General features: G+C 47.7%; 1 protein-coding gene across 1 annotated transcript in view; it reads left to right on the top strand.

Moving 5' to 3' along the window:
- The first annotated feature begins 618 nt into the window (after window positions 1-618).
- Window positions 619-27,072, top strand: part of Abcb10 (ATP binding cassette subfamily B member 10) — a 34,252-nt gene continuing 7,798 nt past the window's right edge. The window contains exons 1-9 of the mRNA XM_028856350.2: window positions 619-1,121; window positions 13,753-13,953; window positions 14,803-15,005; window positions 16,048-16,182; window positions 17,892-18,038; window positions 19,645-19,780; window positions 21,947-22,042; window positions 23,137-23,346; window positions 26,005-26,084. Coding sequence (XP_028712183.1) covers window positions 704-1,121; window positions 13,753-13,953; window positions 14,803-15,005; window positions 16,048-16,182; window positions 17,892-18,038; window positions 19,645-19,780; window positions 21,947-22,042; window positions 23,137-23,346; window positions 26,005-26,084 — 1,626 coding nt within the window. The 5' untranslated portion in view covers window positions 619-703. The remainder of the gene's footprint in view (window positions 1,122-13,752; window positions 13,954-14,802; window positions 15,006-16,047; window positions 16,183-17,891; window positions 18,039-19,644; window positions 19,781-21,946; window positions 22,043-23,136; window positions 23,347-26,004; window positions 26,085-27,072) is intronic.

The raw sequence follows: 27,072 nt of genomic DNA, 5'->3' as shown, positions 1-27,072 counted from the left end.
TGCCACTACGTCCGGCTGAACTCATACATTTTTAACCAATGGCGAGTGCCTCTCTCTTGCATTTCGTTCTGGCTCAGCACACTCTCCCCCTTCCTCACCCTGAGCCTCCATACGGTTCCCACCCCCACCCCCGCTGCTCTCCTTAAGACCACTGCAGGCGAGGCCACTTTTGCTCTCTGGGCCTCTACGCGGTGCAGCTCCGGAGTCCCGGCCTCTGCGGAACCTCCTACATTGCTCAGTCCTCCAAGATGTGGAGACTTCACTGTCCACCAACCGCACCACAGCGGCCCAAGAACTGAGCGACTAGGTACCATCCTGCACCCAATGGTCTCAGCCTTGGTCTGTAGTCAGCGACCTGAGCACCGCGCGTGCGCACTCCGCCTGTCTCCGGCGAGAGAAAGAGCTCTGACGCTCCCGGGTTCGCAAACGAAGGGCTCTAGAGCGCGAAAAATCTTCCGCGTGCAGCTCGCGGGCGCAGGCGCTTGCTACTGCCGCTTAGACCAGGCATTGCTCTGGAGCCACCGGCTGGTCGCCGCCCAGGGGTGGTCCCTGCGCGGCGGAAGGCGCGGCCCGGGCGCCCGCCCGATGGGGCGGGAGGGGCGGGTCGCTGCTGCGTCCCCGCCCTGCGCTCGGGCCGGGCCGGGAGGGTCCCGGGGCGTGCGGCCGGGCCGGCGGGTGAGGTTCTCCAGGCAGACGCAGCGCCATGCGCAGCCCCCCTGGGAGGGCGCTGCTGCTGATTACGCGCCGGGGCCCTGCCGTGCGTGCGTGGGCCCCGGCCGTCTCCTCTAGGACATGGCTGGCTTCTGAGTGGAACCCGCTCCTGCGCGTTTGGACGTCCCTAATCCATGAGCCGACCCCGGGCCTCCGCTTTCCCGCGCCCCTCTCCCGACTGCCCGGTGGCGTGGGGCGGTGGGCCACGTCCTCAGGGGCCCGCAGGTGCTGGATACTGGCAGGACCCCGCGGCTCACATCCCCTGTTCGCCAGGTTCCAGGGAGTCCCGGCAGCCGCCGCCAATGTGCGAGACCTTGGGAACGACTCGCGGCAGCGGCCCGCGGCGACCCGGGGCTCAGAAGTGTGGAAGCTCCTGGGGCTGGTGCGCCCTGAGCGCGGGAGGCTGTCAGGTAGGAACCCTGGGGGACCAGTGGGCTGCGGTGGGCCCCGACCTGACCTCGGCCTCGACAAGGGCGTTCAGATCTGCAGACACCTGTTGGAAGGCTATGGGTGCCTTTTCTTAACTGGCGGGCGCTCACCGAGTGAGGTCAGTAGAGCCGGTTACCAGAATATTTAGATCGGCCCCCATCAGCTTGTTGGCAGCGTCTGCTTTGGGGCATTGTCTAAATAAACTGGAGTTTACTCCTTTAAGAAAAAAGTTTTTGCCAGAACCATGTCTACTTTGTATTATACGTTTATAATGTTTTTAAAAACATCACTAGGGCTACACAGTATCAAGCAAACCAGCAATATTTCACATGAAGCTGAGCACTGTGAACCTCATGCTAGCTGTCACCTCCCTAATCGGTCAGTACCAGGCATTGGCCACAGCATAAAGAAACTAGACAGTAACTCAAACGAATCAATGAGTGACTTTAAAAAAGAAATCAGAATTGGCTGAGTCTAAATGAAAATATCCTGTAACTCCCCATTTTTAGCAGTCACTGGAGGGATGTTTGGAGCAAAGACCTACTGAGATCTAGAGAGTCCTGAGGGTTTTCTAGATCTACATTTCTTCTGTGACTATGGATTATGCCCTCCTTCTGTGGGATTGCCTTGGGAACAGACGCATGGAGTCCTGCTCCTGCTGGGATTCCCTGCTTAGTGGGCAGGAAAATATTTGAATTAGAGATGAAATGGAGATAGGCATGGGGGTTTTGCAAAGGGAAGGACCTTGTCCTACAACTCTTGAAACAGGCAGGACCCCAAGTTGTTTGCTGAGTCCCTCGCTGTACAAATGACTCTGTTTGGGAGAGATTGGGCTCGGAGAAGGGTGTTTATGGAGCAAGGGCACATGGATCTGCCATCTACAGAAGTTAGGAGGGTGTGGAGTCCTTAGGTATAAGAAGACACACTTTACTATGGTTGTCGTGGATTTTAATGGAAAAAGTCCCTTTCTTCTTGGCTATTTTGTAAGCCTTTTTACCCCTGTGTTTTATTTTTTTTTAATGAACTGTTTATTTTTATTTTATGTGCATTGGTGTTTTGCCTACATGCATGCCTCTGTGAGGATGTCGGATCCCCTGGAACTGGAGTTACAGACAGTTGTGAGCTGCCATGTGGGTGCTAGGAATTCAACCCAGGTCCTCTCAAAGAGCAGTTGGTACTCTTAATCTTCGAGCCATCTCTCCAGCCCCCTCCTCTGTGTTTTATTGAGGCAGGTTTAATGTAGTCCAGGCTGACCTCAAACTCACTGTGTAGCTGAGGATGACCTTGAACTCCTGATCCTTTTGTCCATCTTCTGAGTGGGGGATTACAGGTGTGAGCCACCAAACCCAGGTTTAAAATATATTCTTGAGTGGGGGGTACAGAGCAGAGTGTGCATGGAGGAGCTTGGAAACCTGGGCAGCTGGGTGTGCCCAGACTATGAGGGGCTGGGTTAAGAACCTAGGTTTCTGCTTCTGAAACTTCAGATTTCAAAGTTTAGGGGAGTCAGGCTCTGCTGGTGCCACCTAGCCCTTCCCTGTCTGCCCTTGTCTGTCATTTCTGACCTGTGACCTGACAGCATGCTGTGAAGTCTGCCTTAGAATAAGTCAGAAACTCTACCAACTTCCATCATCAGAGCAGTCAGTCTGCCTTACTGAAACATCAAACGTATGATTTGGGAATTAACCTTACTGCAGTTGGCATGGTAGTGGGCTTGTTTTTGAGTCAGGGGCCTGCTCTGTAGTCCAGGCAGGCCTCTAACTTGAGATCTCTTGCCTCAACTTCCCAAGTGCTAGGAATTCTTAAGGCTTCTAAGTAGATAGTAAACCTATTCTGTCTTCAGGGCTTCTGAAGAAGAACTCTTTATGTAGCCTGTGTTCTCTTCAGAAGTCATTATAGGTAAAGCCAGCCTGGTTGTTGGTGCTGGTGAATGTAAAAGGAAGTCGTGGTCACCGTTAATTTGTAATAGATCATGCTAAGCAAGAGTTGGCACATCTCTGAAATGCTGGGGGAACAGAGCTGTTGTGTAGGTTTGTGTCTGTCTGTCTATCTGTCTGGTTTTTGAGACAGATATGACTTTGTAGCCAAAACTGACCACAAATACACAACAATCTTCCTGCCTCAACTCCCCCAATGCTAAAATTATAAGCATGAGCTATCATACCTGTCATTATTTCATTAAAGAGTCCCGAAAGTGTGGGGGGAGGGGCTTAACGGTTAAGAGCACTGACTGATCTTCCAGAGGGCCCAGGTTCAACTCCCAGCATCCTCATGGCAGCTAACAACTGTGGTCTGTAGTTCCAGGATCTGACTCCCTCACACATGCATGCAGGCAAAACACCAACGCAAATAAAATGAAAATAAATAAAATTTAAAAAGCCTTAAAAAGCAGGTAATAAGAGAAGAAATTCTGATGTTAGATTCTCCACCCCCCTCTCTCTTTCTCTTCCCCGTTTTTTGAGATGTTTTGCTCTGTAGCCCTGGCTGACTTGGAACTTGCTCTGTAGACCAGGCTGGCCTTGAACTCAGAGATCTGCCTGCCTCCGCCTCCCGGGTGCTGGAATTAAATGTGTGCCCTACCACTGCCTGGCTTCTGATGTTAGTTTTCTCATTTTAGAGAAAGTTAACATCCCCTAAACTGCAGGGTGTGTTTCAGTAATAGCCCTTCCTTCCCCACTCTTCAGCAGTTTGTTCCCCAGAAGATTTTGATGTTGGAAAACAGGACCTCCTGTTTGAAATGTCTGTAGATGCTTGCCCAGAGCAGAAGTAGCATGATGACTCTTCCTCCAGGCAGCCAGCCCGCTCCTACAGGATTTTGGCTGTCTTGGTATCACTATGTCTGCAGTGCTACCCAGAGCCATTTTGCATTGATAAGTTTTTTCTTATCACTTTGGCCACAAGGACCCTCAGAAGGTGCTGAGCCCGGCATCATCTGGATGTGCACAAAGCAGACAAGAGGTACTTGTTCAGGCTTCCTGTGTGCTTAGCAGATAGGAGGCCAGGGCTCAGCTGTCCCAGTGATCAGTGGACCCCAAGATGAGAAGATGCTTAGAGTGCTGGATCTTCTGGCTCACAGAGCGGGCTCCCAGCTAGACTGTAGTTAGACTGTTGGATGGTACATTCTACTCTTTTCCCTTCGTGTTTCAGACAGTGCAGGTATGCAGGGTTAAGGCCTGCTGCTCTCTTGAATTACTGGTAAGGGCTGCGTTTCCCTGTGTAACAACCCTGCCCTGGCTGTCTTGAAACTCACTTGTATACCAGGCTGGCCTTGAACTCACAGAGATCCACCTGCCTCTGCCTCTCAAGTGCTGGGATGAAAGGTGTGTGTCACCACTGCCCGGCTTGATAATGACTGTTCTTGAAAGCTGATGCCTGCCTGGAACTATGGCTGAGTTTGTGGCTGACTTCTGTAGATATGCCTGAGGGGTGACCATAGTGAAATACAGAGAGGAAAGGATGGAGACTGCCTACAGCTGCTGTTTCCTGAAGCCTAGGCAGAGCAGTGGTCCAGCAGGACAGGGCTGAGGGACAAGAGGAACGGCCTGAGATGTGGGGGCTACTCCGGGGATCCGAGTATCTCCTGAACCCCTGTTTCTTGCTCAACTTCATTCTAGGTTTTCAGCCCCCAATCTTCACTTCCTTTCCTCAGCTTACGGGAAGAAACTGCCCTCCACCCTGTTCCCTGTCACACCATCCCTGAAAATGTCTCCCTGACCCCCGCCAGATCCCAGCATGTCTGCAAACAGCTACCACTCTCCTGAGGAAGCTGCCTTTTTGCCTTTTTCCTTCCAGTCCCAGGTCTCTGTGACAGAACAGCTGAATTATCTCTGGACTGAACCACAGCAGAGGTCATTTCTGAACTGACAGCAGGATTGATAAAGGATGTAGCTGTGTGCTTGTTTACTAGCTGCTGGGCCCCATGCCAGATGCTTTCTCTGTGTGTGTAATCTCCTCAGGGCAGCTCGGTGAGAGGGTGTTGTCGTTGTTTTGCTGTTTATAGTAGGAAAAATTGAGGCAAAAAGGATTTGAATGGCTTGTGTTGGGTCAGACATGTTGGTGGCAGAGCCAGGTTTTTTTGCTGTTAGGCTCCCCTTTAGAACCAGCTTTCCTGACCCCCCTGAGCCTCTGACCTCCCACACCTATGTCGCAGACCTGAGACCATCTGCGTTTACTGTCTCCGAGCCATCTGAACACCAGGACTCAGTAGAATGAGGATAAGGTCACATGTTTGAGAGCATCAGTCAGGAAACAGCAGTAGAAGCCACTGGGGCTCATCAGGCCAGATGAGAGCAATAGAAGCCGCACCGTGGTGGAGAGGGAATCCCAAGTCACAGAGTGAGGACCGGGATTTAGGGTGGAACATGATATTCCACAGCCCCATATGGATTCCACAGCCCCATATGGAATCCACAGCCCCATATCCCAAGAATCAAGATGACCAAAATCCATTTTATTTACATTCAGATTCTTAGTTAGCATTTTACTGCTGTGAAGAGACACCATGACCACAGCAACTCTTATAAAGGAAAACGTTTAATTGGGGCTGGCTTACAGTTCAGAGGTGTAGTGCAGTATCATGGCGGGAAGCATGGTGCACATGAAGACATGGTGCTGGAGAGGCAGCTGAGAGTTCTACATCTGGATCTGCAGACATCAGGAAGAGAATGTGAGCCGCTGGCCTGGCTTGAGCATCTGAGACCTCAAAGCCTGTTGCCAGAGACACACTTCCTCCAACAAGGCCACATGTGCTCCAGCAAGGCCACACCTCTTAATAGTGCCACTCCCTATGAGCCTATGGGGGCCATCTTCTTTCAAACCACTACAGATTGTAATACAAAGGGGTACACAATAGTGAAATAAACCTAGGGTTGAGATATAATATCTCAGTTGGCAGAGTGCTTGACCGAGCACACACAAAGCCCTGGGTTTGATCCCAGCACTGCATAAAACCTGGCATGTTGGCACACACCTCTAATCCCAGCATTCTAGAGCAGGAGGTAGAAGAACTATCATCCTTGGCTGCATAGTTAGTTTGAGGATATCCTGGTCTACATGAGGCCCTGCATAAAAATAAATCAGTAAATTTGGGACTGGAGAGAAGACTCAATGGTTGAGAGTGTGTATCATCCTTCCAGAGGACCAAGGTTTATTTTCCAGCACCCATATAAGGCAGCTCACAACCACGTAAAACTCCAGCTCCTGGGGATCTGACAGCTCTGACCTCTGTAGGCACCCATACACACGTGTATACACAGAATTAAAAATAAATAAATTGGGCCTAGAGAGATGGCTCAGCACTGGTTGCTCTTACAGAGAACTAGGGTTTGATTCCTAGCATCCATATGTGGCTCTCAACCATGCATAACCCCAGTTCCAGGAGTTCTAACATACATGCATACAGGTAAAGCCTTCATACATATAAAGTAAAATAAATCAACCTTAAAAATGTTTTTAAATAATAGAATAAATTGGAGCTGGAGAGATGGCTCAGTGGTTAAGAACATTGGCAGCTCTTTCAGAGGTCCTGAGTTCAATTCCCAGCAACCACATGGTGGCTCACAACCATCTGTAATGGGATCTGATGCCCTCTTCTGGCATGCAGGTGTACATGCAGATAGATCCCCATATACATAAAATTAATTTTAAAATCATTTTAAAAATAATAGTAGAATAAATTAATAAGTAGATGGAATATACTGGGATGATTTTGGATTTAGCTAAATAGCCCCACCCACCCACCCACCCACCCTTTTTTTTTCAGACTCTATCTCACTGTGTAGCCCTGGCTGACCTGGTTCTGGCTAGGGAGACCATGCTAGCCTTGAACTTGCAGACGTGCTTCGGCAAATCAGGTTACCCCCTCATCTTTGTATGGATGCCTCTACTGTGTAGGAACTCAGTTGGAACCAAAGATATCTCATTCACACAGTGCAGATTCTTCGTGTCATTTAGAAAACTAGAGAAGCCTGGCGTTCAGGAGTCAGAGGCAGGAAGATGACTGCAAGTTTGAGGCCAGCCTGCTCTGCATGTGTTCAGGAACGCCTGTAATCCTAGCACTCAGAGGCAGAGGCAATAGGATCTCTGCAAGTTCAAGCCTAACCTGATTTATATGAAGTTCCAGGCTAGCAAGACCTTGTCTCAAAACGACAAAGAAAAAAATTTTTAATTAAAAAAAAAAAAAGGAAGGAAGGGCGAAAGGAAAGAAAAGAAAAACTAGAGGAGCAGAGTCTTTGGGAAGGGTTTTGCCCTGATCTTCAGTCATCAGGATGGCATCTCCCAGTTCAGTAATTAGGGTTGAGCTGTGTGGAACAGAGTCAGCCACTCTCCCTGCCCTGTCCATCCCTGGGAGCATGCTGCTTTACATCAAAAGGGAATTACTTCTGGCCTGGTTCACATTATCCAGTTGGATTGAGATTATGAGTTGTGTTGGTTTGTTTTTTGTTCTTAATATATGTAGCCTGAGATAGCTTCAAACTCTATAGGTAGCCGAGGATGACCTTATACTCCTCCCTCTCTCCTGGGTATGGGATGGGACTGCAGGTTTGCCAACACACCCAGCTTGTGATTGTGGGTTTTGTTGTTGTTTTTCTATTTCTTTGAGATTTTTGTTTTTTTGCTTTTGTTTTTCAAGACAGGATTTCTCTGTGAAACAGCCCTGGCTGTCCTAGAACTTGCTCTGTAGACCAGGCTGACCTCAACTCACAGAGATCCACCTTGTTATTCATTAAGTAGTGCTGTTTACTGTGTGGGGGGGGGGGGGGGGGGGGGGAGCCACAAGGTACAAGAAAGCCCACTATAAGAGTTTATTAAGGGAAAGGAACAAGAGAGGTGTGCAGAGGCCTATGGAATGACTGTGCACAAAGAGAGGGGAGGGGTAAGTGGATCCTGCTTTTATAGATACACACACACACACACACACACACACACACACACACACACACACGAGTATATGGGTTTATGTAGCTATGCCACGCATGCGCATAGATTACATGATCACTCAGCGCACGGATTATGTAGGACGTAAGGCCCTAGGATGACTAAGCATCTTGCCTGGCTACTGGACAGGGCATGTATGGTCATGTAACTGGGAGAGTGGCAAGGAATTCTAACACGCCTCTGCCTCCCAGGTGCTGGGATTAAAGGCATGTGAAACCACTGCCCAGCTTAAGATATATTTTTTAAAAATTATTTATTTTTATTTTATGCATGTGCACATGTATGTATGTATGTGCACCACATGCATGCCTGGTTTCTGCAGAGGTCAGAAGAGGGCATTAGATCTTCTGGAACTGGAGTTATGGATGGGTGTGAGTCACCATGTGGGTGCTAGGAAGTGGACAAGGATCCTCTGCAAGAGCAACAAGTGCTGCTGACGGCTGGGTCATCTCTCCAGCCCCTGATGTTTTCACTCTTGAGTATGAGTTTTGAAAGCTGGTGTGTGAACTCCCTGAGTGGCCAGGCCTGACCTTCCCTGTTGAGCTGGCAAAGGACTTTGCTCTGGTAAGATACTTTCCTGCTTCCCTTGCCAAAGGCACCCTGCCCCTTCATTCATTCAGTAGGTACTGACTGAGTTCCTGCTGTGTGCTGTAGGAGAGGCTGGTGGACTTACTTACAGCAGCAAGCAAAGCAGACATAAACAGTAAGCCTGTGATAACGTTTAGAATTCCAGGAGGGAAAGTGGGAGACAAAGGAAGGGCAGGAAGGCAGGAAGCAGTGTCAGATGTCTTCATTTTAAGTGAGGCTCCAGAGCTGGTGCTTTGAAAAGGCGATGCTAGGATGAAGATAACAAGGCCTTTTGCCTGCTGAAAAGCCCACTGCCCCCACACATATGCTGAGAGCTCTGCTTACTCCCTGGTTGTCTCAGTTAGGGTTTCTATTGCTGCAAAGAAAGACCATGGCCAAGGCAACTCTTATAAAGGAAAACATTTAATTGGGGCTGGCTTACAGTTTCAGAGGTTTAGTCTTTTATTGTCCTGGTGGGGAGCATGGTGGCACACAGGCAGACGTGGTGCTGGAGAAGGAGCTGAGAGTTCTACATCTGGATCTGCAGGAAGCAGGAAGAAGATGCCACACTGGGCATGGCTTGAACTTCTGAGACCTCAAAGCCCACCCACTAGTGACACACCACCTCCAACAAAGCTACATCTACTCCAACAAGGACGTACCTCCTAATAGTGCCACTCTCTATGGCCAAGCGTTCAAATACATGAGTCTATGTGAGCTATTCCTATTCAGACCACCACATTCCACTCCCTATGGCTTGTAGCCGTAACATAATGCAGAAATGCAATCAGTCCTATTTCAAAAGTCCAAAGTTCAAAGTCTCTTCTGAGACTCACAGAGTCTTTTAACTGTGATCCCCTGTAAAAATCAAAATGAAAAGCAAATCACATACTTCCAACATATAATGGCACAGGATATACATTACCTTTCAAAAAGGGAGGAAAAGGAACATAATAAAGAAATACTGGACCAAAGCAAGACTGAAAACCATCTAGGCAAACTCCAAAGTCTGCATCTCCACGTCTGATGTCAACATGCTCTTCAGATCTCCAACTCCTTTCGGCTTTGTTGACTGCAACAGTTCTCTTGGGCTGGTCCCACTCCCTGTTAGCAGCTTTCCTCAGCAGGTATTCTATGACTCTGGCATCTTCAACATCTTGAGGTCTCCGAGGCAATTCAGATTTCACCTTTACAGCTTCACACAATGGTCTCTCAGAGCCTCCATGAAGGGACGCCCCTGCCAGACACCTGGCCTCAGCAGCTTTCCTTAGTCAGGGAGAGAGATTCCATAATCCCTCTCTTCTGTCTTTGACTCTAAAGCCAGGACCACGTGGCCAAAGCTGCCAAGCTCTGCTGCTTGCTGGGGCTAGAACGTGCCCCTCTTGTTCAAATACATCTTCACCAGCTTTCTGTTTTCAATGGTTTTCTTCACTGCCTAAGCTTGACTGTCTTGGAACTCGCTCTGTAGACCTGACTGGCCTTGAATTTAGAGATCTGCCTGCCTCTACCTCCTGCCTCCAGAGTGCTGGGATCAAAGGAAGCATGCACCACCACATCCGGCCCTACACTTTAATTCCTTTTCACAAGTTGGAAGCTTAGCTGGGTGGGATCTTTCCTTTATTCCATCTAACACCAGGCTTTTCTTTAATCTGTTTATCGCCTTGAACACAGGATTTAGCTCCACTCCACTTCCTGGTGCCCCCTTTCTCCTCAAATTGTCCATTTTGTAACTTCCTCAGCTTGTTCCTTTCCATCACAGATCTTCACAAGAGTGGCCACTAATAACCAGACAATGGAGTCAATGCTCGGCTGTTTTGAAATTTCCTCTGCCAGTGCAATTAATCCAAAACTCTTCAATTTAGCCTCAGGCAGACTTTTTTGGCAAGGGTAAAAGGCAGCCACATTCTTCACCATAACATCCCAAGAATAGTCTCTAGGCTGCATACTAACATTCTCCTCTGAAACCTTGTGCCAGACCTCCAGAGTTCAAATCACACCACTTGTCTTTCATGTTCCTACTAGGGTGGGCCATTAAGTTCCACTTGAAGCAATTAACTGAGCTAGGCATGGTGGCGCACGCCTTTAATCCCAGCACTCAGGAGGCAGAGGCAGGTGGATCTCTGTGAGTTTGAGGCCAACTTGGTCTACAAAGTGAGTTCCAGGACAGCCAGAGCTGTTTCACAGAAAAACCCTGTCTCAAAAAACAAAAACAATCAAACAAACAAAAATATCAATCAACCAATTAAAAAAATCAATAAATAAAGCAATCAACTGCTTTTCTAATCCAAAGTACCAAAGTCCACATTCCTCCAAACAAATACATGGCCAGGCCTATCACAGCAATACCCCAGTCCCTGGTACTAACGTCTGTCTTAATTAGTGTTTCTATTACTGTGAAGAGTCACCATGGCCATGGCAACTCTTATAAAGGAAAACATTTAATTGGGGCTGGCTTATAATTTCAGAGGTTCAGTTTATTTATTATCATGGAAGGAAGTATGACATCATGCTGGCAGACATGGTGCTGGAGAAGAAGCTGAGAATTCTACATCTGGATCTGCAGACAGCAAGCATGGCTTGAACTTCAGAGACCTCAGAACCTTCCCACCTAGTGATACACCACCTCCAACAAAGCCACATCTACTCCAGTGAGGCCACACCTCCTAATAGTGCCACTCTCTGTGGCCAAGCATTCAAATACATGAGTCTATGGGGCCTTTCCTATTCAGACCATCACACTGACCCATGCTCTCTCAAGCTTGTGTTAGAATGATCTCTTTATCTGAAGTGTGAACATTAGACCAAGGAGAAAGAAGTACCCATCCTCTGCAGATGGGACCAGGGAACTCTTCCCAGATTCATCAGTAGTCCTGCCATAAACCAGCAAGGCTCCGAAGAGGTGTGTTGTCCTAAACCAGGGAAGCCTGGAGGAACAGATCTACCCTACACCCAGGCACAGCACTGCTCTTAAAAGGAGCCTGGACTGCTCTTTCTTTTTTTTCTTTTCTATTTTTAAAGATTTATTTATTTATTATGTTTACAGTGTTCTGTTTGCATGTATTCCTGCAAGCCAGAAGAGGGCACCAGATCTCATTACAGATGGTTGTGAGCCACCATGTGGTTGCTGGGAATTGAACTCAGGACCTCTGCAAGAACAGTCAGTGCTCTTAACCTTTGAGCCATCTCTCCAGTCCATGGGCTGTTGTTTCTTAATATTCTTCCAAAAATGTTCTGTACGGCCAGGTGGTGGTGGCGCATGCTTTCAATCCCAGCACTTGGGAGGCAGAGGCAGGTGGATCACTGAGTTTGAGGACAGCCTGGTTTACAGAATGAGATCCAGGACAGCCAAGGCTACACAGAGAAACCCTGTCTCAAACAAACAAAAAGTTCTGTACTCATATAAACTCTGAGGAAAGAGAAAATAGGAAAACACCCAAAAGATGCTAGTATTATTATCTAGGACTTGTTTTTTAACCAATTTCTTGTCTTTGTCTATGTGTCTGTCTGTCTGTCTTTCTCTGCATTAACAGTTCTGGGAATTGAACCTAGGGTTTCACACATGCTAGGCAAGTGCTCTAGCACTTAGCTACATCCAAAGTTCTCTTTATTTTGAGATAGTGTCTCACTAAGTTTCCTAGACTGCTCTTGAACGTACTCTGTAGCTGAGGTTAGACTTGAACCCTGTGATCCTCCTGGATATCAGCTCTGTGTCGCCAGGCCCAGTTCCCACGGCTGAACTGTAGGTACCCAAAGAGTTACCTCATTCCTTATAATAATGGATTAATATTTATAAATTCTTCATAGTAGCTTCAACTTACCCTGTTTAGGTGGGTGTTTAAGATACTGATTCTTTTGCTGATATAATTAATGCTATAATTGCACATCCTTGGATTTATTTCTCCACACTTGATGTGGAAGTTTGTAAGTAAAATTCTCAGAAGTCCATTACAATTCAAAGGGATTATTCACCTAGGACCTCACTTGTAGCTGGTGTAAACTTGCTCCTCCATCAGTCAGTGTCTGTTCCCACCAATGACAGCCTCCTTCCCACATCTTCACCAACATTGTGAGCATGTAATCTTTGCCAGGCTCATGAGTAAAAAATTGCCTGTCCTATACTTTTATATTCCTTTCTATATGAATGTGGTTGTCTGTGATGTGTGTTCTTTTCAACTGGATTTTCTTAGATTTTTGTTTGTTTGTTTGTTTGTTTGTTTGTGCCAACTATGTAGTCCTGGCTGGCCTGAAACTTACTGTGTAGAATAGCCTGGCCTTGAACTCAGAGATCTGCCTCTGCCTCCCAAGTGCTGGGATTTCAGGCATTCATCACCACACCTGGCTAGAACTTCTTAATAAGCCTCTGTCCCTCTTATCTGTTGTTTAGTTACATGGACAATTAATTTCCTGATTACTGTCATTTCATGTATTCCCCAGAGAAATAATACTAAGAAGGGACATACTACATTCAGAGTGGATCCCAGGAACTGTTCTCCAAAGCTTATGTAGAGAGCTTTGAAATACGAAGCACAGTCAAGAACATTAAGCCAGGCACAATGGTGTATACCTATAATCTCATCACTCAAGAAGCTACGATATGTCACAAAAAGTTCAAAGCTAACCTGGGCTACATTGTGAGTTTGAAGTTAGCCTGGACTACAGAGTTAGACCTTGTCTCAAAAAAGCATCCCCTCCCTCATACGTACAAAAGAAAAAGTTTCCCTGGATAGTTTGACCATCCAGCTAAGGTGTACTTAGATGCCAAGGAGTAACAGCATGTAGCAGAAATGCATGAGAAGCAGGATCTGAAATGAGTACCGAGACCAGCAGACAGGAGGGGGCCAGTCAGATGTCCATGGTTAGCCTCAGGTTCTCCTAGCAAGGAAGGAATGCACAAACCATAACATCCTCTTGTCTAGCTGTGCACACACACATCCCCTCACAGCCATGCTTCTTGTTCTTAACCTGAAGCCATCTGGTCCTTCCTTGAGTCAGGTCCATTGATGAAGGAGGAGAAAGCCCAGCCACTGAGGCTGCTGTAGGTCTGAGGCCCTTTGTGCTGGGCACCTGCCCTGTGCTGTGGCGTGAGTTCAGAGTGTTGCTCCTGTCTTCCAGCTGCTGTTGGGTTTCTCGCTGTGTCCAGTGTCATCACCATGTCGGCCCCTTTCTTCCTGGGGAAGATCATTGATGTTATTTACACCAACCCAAGCGGGGACTATGTCGGCAGCCTGACTCACCTCTGTGCTGGCCTCACTTGTGTGTTCCTGTGTGGTGCTGCTGCGAACGCCATTCGTGTCTACCTCATGCAGTCTTCAGGTCAGTGTCATTAGGTGGGGGTCATCTCAAAGATGACGAAGGACCTGGGGTAATATCAGGGCTTCGAGTGCCACTGCCCCAGGCCCCAGTCTCTGCCTGGTGTTGCATTCCTTGGGGATAGATCCCACATCCCATCGAGATGACATTATGATCATCCAGTATATTTATTCTCTACTTTTGTGTGGTCAGGGTTGCGCAGGTAGTGAAAGCAAGACCTGTCTGCTCATGCTGTGTAGCTACTGGGATGGGAACCTGAGTGTCATGTCTTTAGAAAGGTCTCGTTAGCAGGCAGGGAACCACCCCAATGCTGGCAGCCGGGGACTGCATTCCATGACTACGTGGCTAGTAAGATGGGCTCTAGGCCTGGGTATCTGATGCTCCTCACACATCAAGGAACATTTTACCTTTTTAAAAAATTAAAATGTATTTTTATTGCTGTTATGGTGTATTTACATACATGTGTGGGCATGCATGCACGTATGGTGAGGTCAGACGAAAACGTTCTGGAGTCAGTTCTCTCCTACCTCTATGTGTGTTTGAGGGTTCCAGCTGATGACTCAGGTCGTCACGTGTGCATGGCAAGCACCATTATCTGACGAGTCATCTTGCCAACCCATGTTACCTTTATCACGATCTCGACTCTCCTTGTATCCTCAATCTGTAGTTACTAACAGGAAGTGAACATGCTGGCCTGTGTGAGTCCATGCCATGCCAGGACCCACTGAGCTGATGTGCTTACTCTACAAACTGGCTTTGACAACGGGCTGTAGACACGGGTTGTTTTTATATGGCTGCCCCGTGAGTGGCAGGTGGCTGCATTCACTGTTCACTGCTCTGTTTGCTTTGCAGGTCAGAGCATCGTAAACAGGCTGCGCACCTCACTGTTCTCCTCTATCCTAAGGCAAGAGGTTGCTTTCTTTGATAAGACCCGCACAGGAGAATTGATTAACCGCCTCTCCTCAGATACCGCACTCCTGGGGCGCTCAGTGACGGAAAACCTCTCGGATGGACTGAGGGCTGGGGCCCAGGCTTCAGTTGGTGTTGGCATGATGGTACGTTAGCCTGTTCCTCTTGGTGCTTTCTGTCAGGGCTCTCAGGGCAAGGGCTTTTGAGCACGAGGGGCTTGAGATGTCCCTGTCATTTTGTAAGCATGTAGAAGCAAGAACATTGCCCCAGACTGGGGACATAGGGATTATCTCTCCTGACCTGGCCTATCTCTCTCTTGAGTGAGTGTTAATCTGAGAATGTTTTTTTTTTCCTGGAGATGTGTAAGACCAGGGTGTGGAGACAGCCAAGAAAGCCAGGCCAAAGAACCCCTTTGGGAACCAAGTATCAGGTTGAAGGGATGTAGACCTCATTTTCTGTGCCCCTGCTGGGTGGCCCATGTTCCACAGCTGTCTTGCTCATCTCTGGTGGTTCAGACTCACTCTCTGGGTAGGGTTTGTGTTCCATCCAGCCCTGCTGGCCTAAGTAACTTTCCCAGTTCTGCAACGTGATGAGTGTTTTGGTGACTTCTCTAACTGGTTGATCCAGGTGGAAACAATTCTGGGCAGTCATGGCTTTAGGGTGATTACGGCCGAGTTTAGAACTCATGATGTGGTTTGCCCAGTGCAGAGCAGAATAGGCCTCTCTGCGGAACCCTCATCCCATCCTGCCCCTCTGTCTGCTGTTGAAGATGTGGGCTGGCATATTAGAGCATGTTAGGCTTGTCCAGAGGATAAGCTCTTTCCATCTTTCCTACAGCTGTCGCAGCCACCGTTCTCCTTGGTAGTATGCACAACTTGAGTTTTTGTGCTTGTTTTGATTTTGAGGCAGGGTCTCACTGTGTAGACCTGGTTGGCCTGAAACTCACTATGTAGGCAAGGTAGCCTCCAATCATAGAGATCACGTGCCTCTGCCTCCTCATGAGTGCTGGGATTGAAAGGCCTGTGCCAGCTTTGACGTTGGGTTTTGTAAGAATTAAAGATGCCAGGAAAATCCAACCCAATCAGGAGGCATGGCTTGGAGACAAGTGTCTTCCCACCTACACACTGTAGGTCTGAGGATGCCTTGCCACTTCAAGGAGTACATGCTCTTGACTTTCGTTCTTGACAGTTTTTTGTGTCACCCAGTCTGGCCACCTTTGTTCTGAGTGTGGTACCTCCGATCTCTATCCTCGCCGTGATTTATGGACGATATCTACGGAAACTGTCCAAAGCCACACAGGACTCTTTGGCACAAGCCACACAGGTACTGACCTCCCATGTGTGCGTTATCTGGGTGTGGGGCTCAGAGCCACAGGCAGAATGGATGGTGTGCAAAAGTGTGTTCCTTTCCAGCACCAGCACCAGGGAAGGAAAGTGCCTTCCTTTTCTCCCAGTAGACCTCAGTGAAATACAGATGTGGAATGCTCTACTCCTGGCTCTCCTCCTGGCTTGCTACCTACCCCAGAGTATGTCCAATTTGCTGTGTAGCCCAGGCTGGCCTGAAACTCATTGTGTAGCCAAGGCTGGCCTCAGATTCATGGCAATCCTCCTGCCTCAGTTTCCCAAGTGCTAGGATTACAGTTGTGAACCTCCATACCTTGCTTATTTCAACTTCTCACAGTTTTCTATCATTGCTCCTGATAGGACAAAAAAAAGCTAATATGACCAGCTGTGGTGGGACATAGCTGTAAGCCCAGCATTATGGAGCCTGAGGCAGGAGGATCATGAGTTTGAGACTAACCTAGGCTCCCTCTCTCTAGACCTTTTCTTAAAAAACAAAAATAAAAATAGAAACTAATATACTTTGGGAAAAAAACCTAACTGGCACTATGTCCTTCATTAATTAGTAAAGTAGACTGTGTAGTACTGTTTTTTTTTTCAAAAAAATATTCATTTTATTTTTAGTTTTATATGTATGTATGTATGTATGTATGTATGTATACATAAATGCAGTTACTCTCAGAGGCCAGAAGAGGGCATTAGATCCCCTGGAGCTGGAGTTACAGACCATTGTATGGTACCTGATGTGGGTGCTAAATCAAACTTAGGTATTCTAGAATAACATTACATGCTTTCAACAACCGAGCTATCTCTCCAGCCCAGCACTATCTTTTAAAGCCCCAAAATACTTGTATTTTCATGTTTCAAAAAGTGTGCTTTTTTATTATTGGAAATATGAAAATATTAAACAACATAAACATAGATAATACTGTTATCCACAATTCCAGATAATCCAAAACTCTGATAATTCGGAGTTAGTGTCATTAATGTTTTGTAGTTTAGTCTTTCCACCTGTCTTTCCTTCTGCTGCCCTATTACCTGTCTGTCTGTCTTTCTAAAGTGTATGGGCACTGTGTGTGTATCTGTGTCTGTGTTGTGTCTGTGTGTGTGTGTATCTGTGTCTGTGTGTGTGCACATGCATACACACACATACACTCTGACGCCAGAAGAGAGCATTTGACTCCCTGAAGCTGGGGTTGCAGGCCTTGTAAGCTACTCACTGAGGTTAATGTGCCCAGGCTCAGTTCCTCAGCAAGAACAGTAAGGACTCGTAACCACCTGCGGCATCTCTCCCGCCCTGCAGTTTATATTTTCTGTCAGCAAGAGGGATTCTTGCACTTCGCTATGTGACCTTGCTTGGCTGTGCTCCACATGCAACTTCCTTTTTAATTTTGCTGTCGATTGCCATGTGACACTCTTCCCTTCGCCGTGTGTGTGTGTGTGTGTGTGTGTGTGTGTGTGTGTGTGTGTATGTGTGAGCATTTTGCCTGCATGTTTGTCTGTGCACCACATGTGTGCTTGGTGTCTGTGGAAGTAAGAAGGCATCAGGTCTTCTAGAACCGGAGTTACAGATGGTTGTGAACCACCACGTGGGTGCTGGGAATCAAACCTAGGTCCTCTGCAAGAGCACCAAGTATTCTTAGCTGTGAAGCCCTCTCTCCAGCCCTGTGCTATGTGTTTGAATCCTCTTAGCTCGCTGAGGAGCGCATTGGAAACATAAGAACCATCCGAGCTTTCGGGAAGGAGACGATGGAAGTGGAGAAGTACACCAGCCACGTGGACCAGTTGCTGCTGCTAGCGCGGAAGGAGGCCCTGGCCCGGGCGGGCTTCTTCGGAGCAGTAAGTAGATCGTTGTGGGCAGTGAGAGTGCAAGAGAGTTTCATTCTGTGGCTCTTGACAGTAGAAGTGATTTTTTTCTTTTTTCTTTTTTCCTTTTTAAAGAAACATTTATAGTCATTATTTTATATAGATATAGATATGTAAATACAACATTGAGTTCAGCATTTTCCACTTAAATGTTTTTTTTTTTGAACATAAAAACAGGTTATAATTCCAAAGTCCAGAGTTACTTGAAACTGGAAAATACTTTCTCTGTAGAAAATAGTAAAAATGATAACATTTCCCAATAAGCCCCTTTAAGCCAAATATTAGCTAAATTATACATATAAATATTGATTAGATCCTGGGATATGGAAGGAACTTGTCTTCATCTGTTCAGAGAGCTATGTTTTACTTAAATTGTGTAAGTGAGATTCCTATTCATCTTCTCCTTCACTGTTTGACTTATAGTAGAAGTGATTTTATTTCAACCCTAAGAATGACTTGGACTTTAAGCTATTTTAAGGGAAGAAGAGGGGAACAAAAAAGTGGAATCAGAGAAAAGTAGTGGCCGGTTGTGGTGGCGCACACCAGTAGGATTTGCTGAAGTAGGCGGAGGCAGGAGGATCATGAGTTTGAGGCCAGCCTGGGCTACACATTTAAAAGAAAAAAGAAAGAAAGGGAGGGAGGGAGGGGAGGAGGAAGAGAGAGAGAGAGAGAGAGAGAGAGAGAGAGAGAGAGAGAGAGAGAAAGGAAGGAAGAAAGGAAGGAAGAAAGAAAGAAAAGTAGTGTGTGTAAGATCTTGTAAGATCTGGTGCTCATCCCCAGTGTGTGGCCAGGCAGCTTTGAGAACCACTGGCATTGAGTAACTGTGCTGTGTGGACCTTAGGACTGTACCACAACATGTTTTCACAGGCTTCTGGGTCCTTCAGATGTAATCTCATTTGGCTACTTCTGTTGAGGATTATATATCTCCAGTACATTCTAGAAGAAAGTATAAGAAACTGATCACAAAGTACCAAGACGCCCTGAATAGAAAACCAACATATGTGCTGGGCATACCCAGGAGGCTGAGACAGGCAGATTGTTGTAAGTTTGAGGCCAGCCTGGTCTACATCGTGAGTTCTGGGTCAGCCAGGGCTGCATAGCGAGACTGTCAAACACAAACAAAAACCAGAAAAAAAGGATAATTGAAACATGTCCATCTAAACTGGAAAGAACCTCTCCGAGGCTGTTTAATGGACTGAGAGGCAGAAGCGCCAAGAAGGCCTCTGTAGGGACCCAAAGCTCCCAGACTGGAGAGCAGAGCTCAGAGGCAGGGCGACAGGTCCATGTGGAGGTCCATGTGGAGGCCATCTCCTCTGAGCTGTGAACACAGCACACCGATTCATCTTCAGTTAGGGAGGCCTGGTTGTTACTCTCACCTTTTACAAGCTGAGTAGTTTGGGGGAAACAGCCTGAGGGGCAATAGCGTCTAAGCTTTTGAGGTGGGGACGCAAGTATTTTCTTCACTGTTGTATTTCAAACCTTTTTTGTAAGAAATGTTATATATTAAAGGGCTTGGTTTATACTTTTGTGTCCCAAGAGGCCTTGGGTCGTACTGACCTTTGTTTTCTCCCCCCTGTAGGCTGGGCTCTCAGGAAACCTGATTGTGCTGTCTGTCCTGTACAAGGGTGGCCTGCTGATGGGCAGCGCCCATATGACAGTGGGCGAGCTCTCTTCCTTCCTCATGTACGCTTTCTGGGTTGGATTGAGCATCGGAGGTATATCACATGAACAGGCTTTGAGCGTACACATTGAAAACCAGACCCCCTGGACGGCCGTTCTCAGTGTGCCATTCCCTGAGCAAAAATGAAGTTCTGGGAGTGGGTGAACGGGTTCCGGGTTGGGTCGGGGCTCTTGGTGTCCTTCCAGAGCTCAGGACCATGGGGAAGCTGTGTTTTCCAGCCTTTCCACGTTATGGAATGTGTCTCCCAGAACCCCGGGGAGAGGAGAGTGGCTGGCGGGAGTGGATGGAGACCCTGGACCTGCTTAGTGAGAAGTGCACCTCACACATTTTGCTGCCCCGAGTCTTAAACTCTCCATATTTAGTCTCTCCTTCCTCTCCCTTCCTCAGAATTAGTAATACATTTTTGTCATTTTATTTTGCTCTCTGACGGTTTCATACTTGCCATGTACCTGGCCCACTGTGCTTCCCCAGCCCCCTTCCTCCCCCTCCTACCGTCTCTCCAAATCTCTTCCCCACACTCAAGAATTTGTGTTCTGTTTTGTGTCCCACTGGGTTTAACCTGGACCGACAGCGGGACTCTGAATTGAGAACTGGGTTTGGGCTTGGTCGGTTCACCGGTGGGTAACAGCTGGAGACAGTGACGCCCTCTTTCCCAGAGTCTGTGGGTAGCCAGAAGTTCAGCAGTGAGTGGTGGGACCCTGTAGGACCCTTTCTTGTCCATTGCAGGGCCAGACTCATTCAGGCCTAGCGTCTGATCAGCCACAGCTGCTGTGAGTTCACGATTGCTGTGACATGTCGTGCCTGGAAGGTGGCATTTCAGAGCCCTTCTTCCTCTCTCCTCGCTGTCCCGTGCTTTGGGCCCATTCCTTGGCAGATGTTCCTAAGCCTTAGAGGGGGTGATGTAAATGCCCTGTGTAGGCCCAAGCTCTCAACTGAATCTCCTGCCGATTTTTAGCATCCTGGCTGAATCTCTATTCACGGCTGTTCGCTACAAGGAAAGGGTTCTCTGAGAAAAGCTGACATTTGTATATTGGCATACATAAATATTTAAATAAATATTTAGGTTTTTTTTTTTTAATTGAGAGTCTTACTGTATAGCACAAGCTGGCTTTGAAATCTGTCTTCCTGCCTCAGTCTCCTAAGTACTTGGATTATAAATGTTGGCCACCTTACTGAGCTTTGGATTTTTTTATTTTATTTTTTTGAGACAAAGTCTCTATGTAGTCTTTGCTATCCTGGAATTTGCTATGTAGACCAGACTGGCCGGGAACTCACAGAGGCCTTAGAATTCTTTTTAAAAAGCAACACTGTTGCAGTTACAGAGATTGCCCCTCCACCCCACCCACCCCCAGTTTCAGGATAGTCATTCTCTTCATCAGAGTGGTCCATTTGATACACAGTTGCTGAGTCTACATTGACACATTGTTGTTATCAAAGGTAACATTGGGCTTAGTTCTTGGTGATATATATATATATACATATATATATATACATGTATATGTATACATATACATACACACACATATATATACAAACACACACATACACACGCACACACATATATTTAAACACACACATATGCACATATTGTGTGAATTGGACAAATGTGTATTGTCCTGGATTTACCATTGGAAAATCACAAAGGAGTTGCCATTGCTGCCCTGTGTATTTCCACTTCTCCCTGTTAATTTTCTGCCCCTGGCATCCAGAGATCATTTTTTACTCTCTGTACAGCTTTGAAGTTTTCAAGCATCATGGGGTTGGAATCAGTAAAGCATTCAGCCTTTCCTGGCTGGTGCCTTTCACTTATTAATGCACAGTTCAGATTCTTCTGTCTCTCCTGGCCTAACAGCCCGTGCAGAGTCTTTGTTCTAGGAGTTTCAGTTCACGGGGGTGGGTTCCCCGAGGCTCTTGCTGTGCTCTGAGAAGGTTGCGTTTCTTGCAGTCCTATGACTTCTCACTGGTGATCAGTGTGGTCACATAAAGCTCCCCTTTTTTACTAGCAATCTGTGAAACCTGAGAAAGAGGAAATGTAGGAGGGCGAGGGTAAGAGGTGGGTGGGTGGAGCAGCTAGTGGCCTCAGCTCCTGTAGTGAAGGTAGCAGATTTCATGTGGCGAGCTGCAACTGCCAGGACTGCCCAGGACAGGAGGAGCCTGTGGCCTTTCTTGTCAGCTAACGATAGACTCTTCTTGTCCTCAGGTCTAAGTTCCTTCTACTCCGAGCTGATGAAAGGCCTGGGTGCTGGTGGGCGACTCTGGGAGCTGCTGGAGAGACAGCCACAACTGCCTTTTAATGGTGGGTCTGGGTGGGGGGGAATGGTCTTTGCTGGGGTTTTAAAAAGCATGCTTTGGACAGTTAGACCAGTATTCTGCCGTCCTCAGAGAATGGGCCACTGCCAGGAGGTGACCTCTGCCTCAGAGCAGGGAGAAGGTCAGGATCCCCATGGGACACTGGTGGGTACACTTCAGGGCATGTTCTGGAAATGGGCTGATGCCATGACATGCTTCTCATGCCCCTGCAGCCAGTCATTACCACCAAGATCAGGACAGCAACAAGCAGGCCTGGTGTGAATAGGAACACCCAGGTGGCTTTCTAGAATCTTCCTTAGTGATTCTGACATTTGCAAGAGGTTACAGGAAGAGGGAGGAGGAAGATGAATGAGAGGCCTTACATTTCTTGGCATTTGGGAATGCTGGTACTAAGTGTCCAGGACCACCTTCTCCTTCCTTGTCATCAACTTCCTTTGAGCCGCGGGCCTAGACCACCTGGAGGAGATGTGGGGGGAGAGTGGCCATAAGTAGCAACACTCAGCCATCCGGGACACCTGCAGTTGCTAGGTGTTTGCCGTGCAGCGAGTTGAATGTTGGTATCGTCCAGTATGATAAGAGCTAGGGCATGAAGTCGTGATAAGTGAGATGTGTACTCACTCCTTATCAGGCCAATCCAGTGATAAGTGAGATGTGGCCTCCATATCAGGCCAGGGTCACACTGGGGCTAAGTAAACCTTTGACCCTCCTTAGCCTCATGGCTATCATGCAACCCCTATCATTGTGCTTTCCAAATGCTTGTTTGGGGTAGATGAAGAGCTCTGCAGAGGAGTTACTTGAGTGCAATGGCACTGAGAAAAGGCACCGAGTGGAAACCAGACTGCCCCAAGGGCGGGTCTTCACATGGCACTTAACTTGAGCAGGCTATTGTGTACAGCCCTAAAATCCTCCTAAGAAAAGGTGGCACACAAGACTGTATGCACGTTGTCCTGTGCATGATAAGCCCAGCACACAGGAGGGTGAACTGCGTTGGGAAAGGACATCTATTTCTGTTCACTTCAGACAGGCATGGGAGCCATGGTCCATTTCTGCTTTAGCTTTCTGTATTCTCTTGTGTTTCAGAGGGGACTGTGTTAGACGAGAAAGGCTTCCAGGGTGCCCTGGAGTTCAGAAATGTGCACTTCACGTACCCTGCTCGCCCAGAAATGGCCGTGTTCCAGGATTTCAGCCTTTCCATCCCATCTGGATCTGTCACAGCACTGGTTGGCCCTAGTGGTTCTGGAAAATCAACAGTGGTCTCACTCCTGCTGCGGCTGTATGACCCTGTTTCTGGTAGGTGACTAATGATACTGTGGGCCGAGGCATCCCTGAGCTGTTCGTGTACTCTTCTGTAGCCTGCTCCCGCCCCATGCCCAGGAGAGGTCACACCTGGAGGAGACTTGTAGTGTAGTGCTCTAGTTTCCACTTACAACACTTCCCTACATTCCTACTGTTGGATGTAGGTCAGTGTCTTAGTTAGAGTTTCTATTGCTGCAACAAAACACCATGACCAAAAAGCAAGTTGGGGTGAAAAGGGTTTATTTGGCTTACACCTCAGCATTGCTGTTCATCATCAAAGAAAGTCAGGACAAGAACTCAAACAGGGCAGGAACCTGGAGGCAGGAGCTGATCCAGAGACCATGGAGGAGTGCTGCTTACTGGCTTGCTCCTCATGGCTTGTTCAGCCTGCTTTTTTACAGAACCACAGGACTACCAGCCTGGGGATGGCACCACCCGCAGTGGGCTAGTCCCTCCCCCAACAATCGCTAAATAAGAAAATGCCTTACAGCTACATGTTCTGGAGGGTTTTTCTCAATTGAGGTTCCTTTCAGATAACTCTAGCTTGTGTCAAGTTGACGTTAGACTAGCCAGCACAGTCAGCAAGACTGTGCCCAGCAGTACCCAGTAAATGCTCCCTAGTGCCAGCAGCCAAGGGTGCTGTGGAGTGTCCCATACCCACCCTGGAACACTGCTCTGCCACGTGCTGAGGTACCAAGCATCTTCTGATGCTTCTGCCTCCAGACTGTTCCTAGACTGGTTTTTTGTTGGTTTGTTTGTTTTTTATTTTGGTTGGGTTTTTAAAGGCAGGGGTGGCCTTGAACTCACTATGTGGATGAGGCTAACCTAAACTTGTGGCAATCCTCCTGCCTCTGCCTCCTGAGTGCTAGGATTCCAAGCCTGCACCACCACACCCACTTCCTTAGTTGTCTTATACACAGTTAATCTGGTGACCAGGGGTCCACTTCCATGTGGTGGTGATACCCCACTAAAAGAGTCTGAACTGGTAGGAATTTTTCCTGTAGACCAGGCTGGCCTCGAACTCACAGAGATCTGCTTGTGCTTGCTTCTGAGCGCTGGGATTAGAGCATGCACCACCACTACCCAGCTACCTTTTCTTTTGAAACAGGTTCTCACTAAGTTTTGCAGACTGACTTTACACTTGTGAGCCTTCTGCCTCTGCTTTCTGAGTAGCTGGGATTAAAGGCCTGGATCTACTATGGTTTTTGTTTTGTAATCTGTCGTGCACTTTATTGAATGCACATCTTCACGTCTATGGCAAGCACTCGACTTCCTGAGCCATCTCCCCAGCCCAGATATTTTCTTAATAGACTTTCCCAGTTTGGGTTTGTGCTTTCCTCTTTCTTTTCTTTTCTTGACACAGGGTCTTATTGTGTAGCTCTAGCTGGCCTGGAACTCACAGAGATCCGCCTGTATCTGTCTCTCAAGTGCTGGGATCAAAGGCATGCACCACCATATTCAACTACGTTTTCAATTGGATTATACCCCCTTTTAAGAGCAAAAGTGTGTTGTTTTATATCTTTATCCCTTTTCCTGCCTAGAGTAGATGATGTGTGCATGAGCTTTAATTTTTGGATTTAGAAAACAAGTCTGACACTGTCTCATTCACTCATAGGACATATGTATATATGCCCTGCATAATCTTAGATGAGGTGGCAAGATAGACTCTAGTTTAAACTTGCAGACACTTACAGAACTCCACCCTGAGCCAGGCCTTCATGGTCTATCCTGATACTGGCATGATCAGGAGACTGTAGAGTCAGGAGGCTGCCATCTGCACTGCTAGCCAGTGGGTGCTGTGTACTCCCCTGTCTCACACAGTTCTCTTTGGAGCCAAGGCTCTGCATAAGACATCAGATTGATGGAACACCAACATTACCAGGTACCCCAGCTTCCAGCAACCTACAGACTCAGGAAGGTGGGCTGGTTTGGCTTGCTGTCCGCTAGGGAGGTCCTAGCCTCAGACCTTCCAAAAGACCCCTCATGCTCTGAAAGTCCAAACCTTGTTGGTTTTAGGTTCCATGTAGACACTGGGGAAGTAAGTTTTTTTCAGTGGTTGGGACGAAACCCAGGCTCTTGCATCTGCTAGGCGCATACTTCACCACTAGCCACATTCCAAGTCCCGAGTACATGTTTAGTCTTTGAAAATTGCCTGTGCTTTGGGGATATGGATCAATTGGTAGACTGCTTGTTTAGCATGTGTAAAAATCTGGATTTGGCCGGGCGTTGGTGGCGCACGCCTTTAATCCCAGCACTCGGGAGGCAGAGCCAGGCGGATCGCTGTGAGTTCGAGGCCAGCCTGGGCTACCAAGTGAGCTCCAGGAAAGGCGCAAAGCTACACAGAGAAACCCTGTCTCAAAAAAAACCAAAAAAAAAAAAATCTGGATTTGATCCCCAGTACAGCATTAAGGGGAGAGGGGTCAAATCACTATTTGGCACACTCCTATAATCCCAGGTTGGAAAAGGAGGATCAGAAGTTTAAGATCATCCTTGGCTACATAGTGAGTTTGAAGTTAATTAGGCTAGGATAGATCCTATCTAAGAAAGGGAGGGACGGGGAGAGGGGAAATGCCTGGAATCTTCCACTGGGTCCTTTTGGTGTTCACTTTGGTTATCAGCCCTGACCTGTGGTGGCCTCTTGACCCTCAACAGGAACAGTCAGTCTTGATGGCCACGACATTCGTCAACTAAACCCCGTCTGGCTGAGATCCAAGATCGGGACAGTCAGTCAGGTAAGAAGTCAGGCTTCCCTTTCATCTCCCTTTGTTGAAACTGCTTTTCCCTTTCTTCTCGTTCTTTCTTTTCTTTTCTTTTCTTTTTTTTCCTTGAGACAAGGTTTCTCTGTGTAACAGTCCTGGCTCCTGGCTATCTTGGAACTCTGTAGCCCAGGCTGGCCTCGAACTCAGAGATCCGTCTGCGTCTGCCTCCCAAGTGCTGGGATTAAAGGCGTGCGCCACCACCGCCCTGCTCCTCTGCTTTTTCTCTTGTTTGATTACATGATCTCATGTTTCTCAGGAGAGGGACAGAGGCTTCCAGATGGACGACACCCATTCCACACACAAATGGCTCACTATAACTCACTCTGTAGCCCAGGCTGGCCTCGAACTCACAGAGATCCACCTGCCTCTGCCTCCCAAGTGCTGGGATTAAAAGCGTGTGCACCACCCCCCGGGCTAGTGCTGACTTTTTATTGAGAGCTGAGACTGATGCTTCTTTGCAGTGTAGAGAGTCTAGAGCAAGGAGAGTCACAGAAGCTCTCGCTGTCCTTCCCAATTCCCGTGCACGGGCCTGGGAACCAAGCATGGTTCCTCTTCTTGAAGCTGCTTGCTTGAGGCTACGTGGAGCAGCAAAATTGTCAGAGCCAGTTTCTCTTACCATTGTGCACCTGTAGTCACACTCACACCTCCAATTTCTACACTCGGATGGGGGACCCCTTCTGTACTAGAATGGATGGATGGTGTAGCTATGGGTACTGACTAGACCTTAGCAGTGAGTGTCATGAGGGCAGAGGAGAGACTGGAGGCCGGTGTGCTTCACGGGCCTCTGTCAGCATGCTGTGGTGGGGTCTGGTTGCCTGTCAGAAGGCAATGGATGGACATGGGCCCTTTGTCTGTAATGGAAGGTAGGCAGTTGGATTTGAGTCTTCCAGGCCTTACTAGCCCTAAGGGAGGGGCTGATATTGACAAGGTTGACATAGGCCAGCAATTGTGGGCACCCGTC

This window comes from Peromyscus leucopus, chromosome 5 (assembly GCF_004664715.2).
Source record: "Peromyscus leucopus breed LL Stock chromosome 5, UCI_PerLeu_2.1, whole genome shotgun sequence".
NCBI lineage: Eukaryota > Metazoa > Chordata > Mammalia > Rodentia > Cricetidae > Peromyscus > Peromyscus leucopus.
Note: the sequence above shows the minus strand (reverse complement) of the source record. Positions and strands in the feature narration are given on the sequence as shown.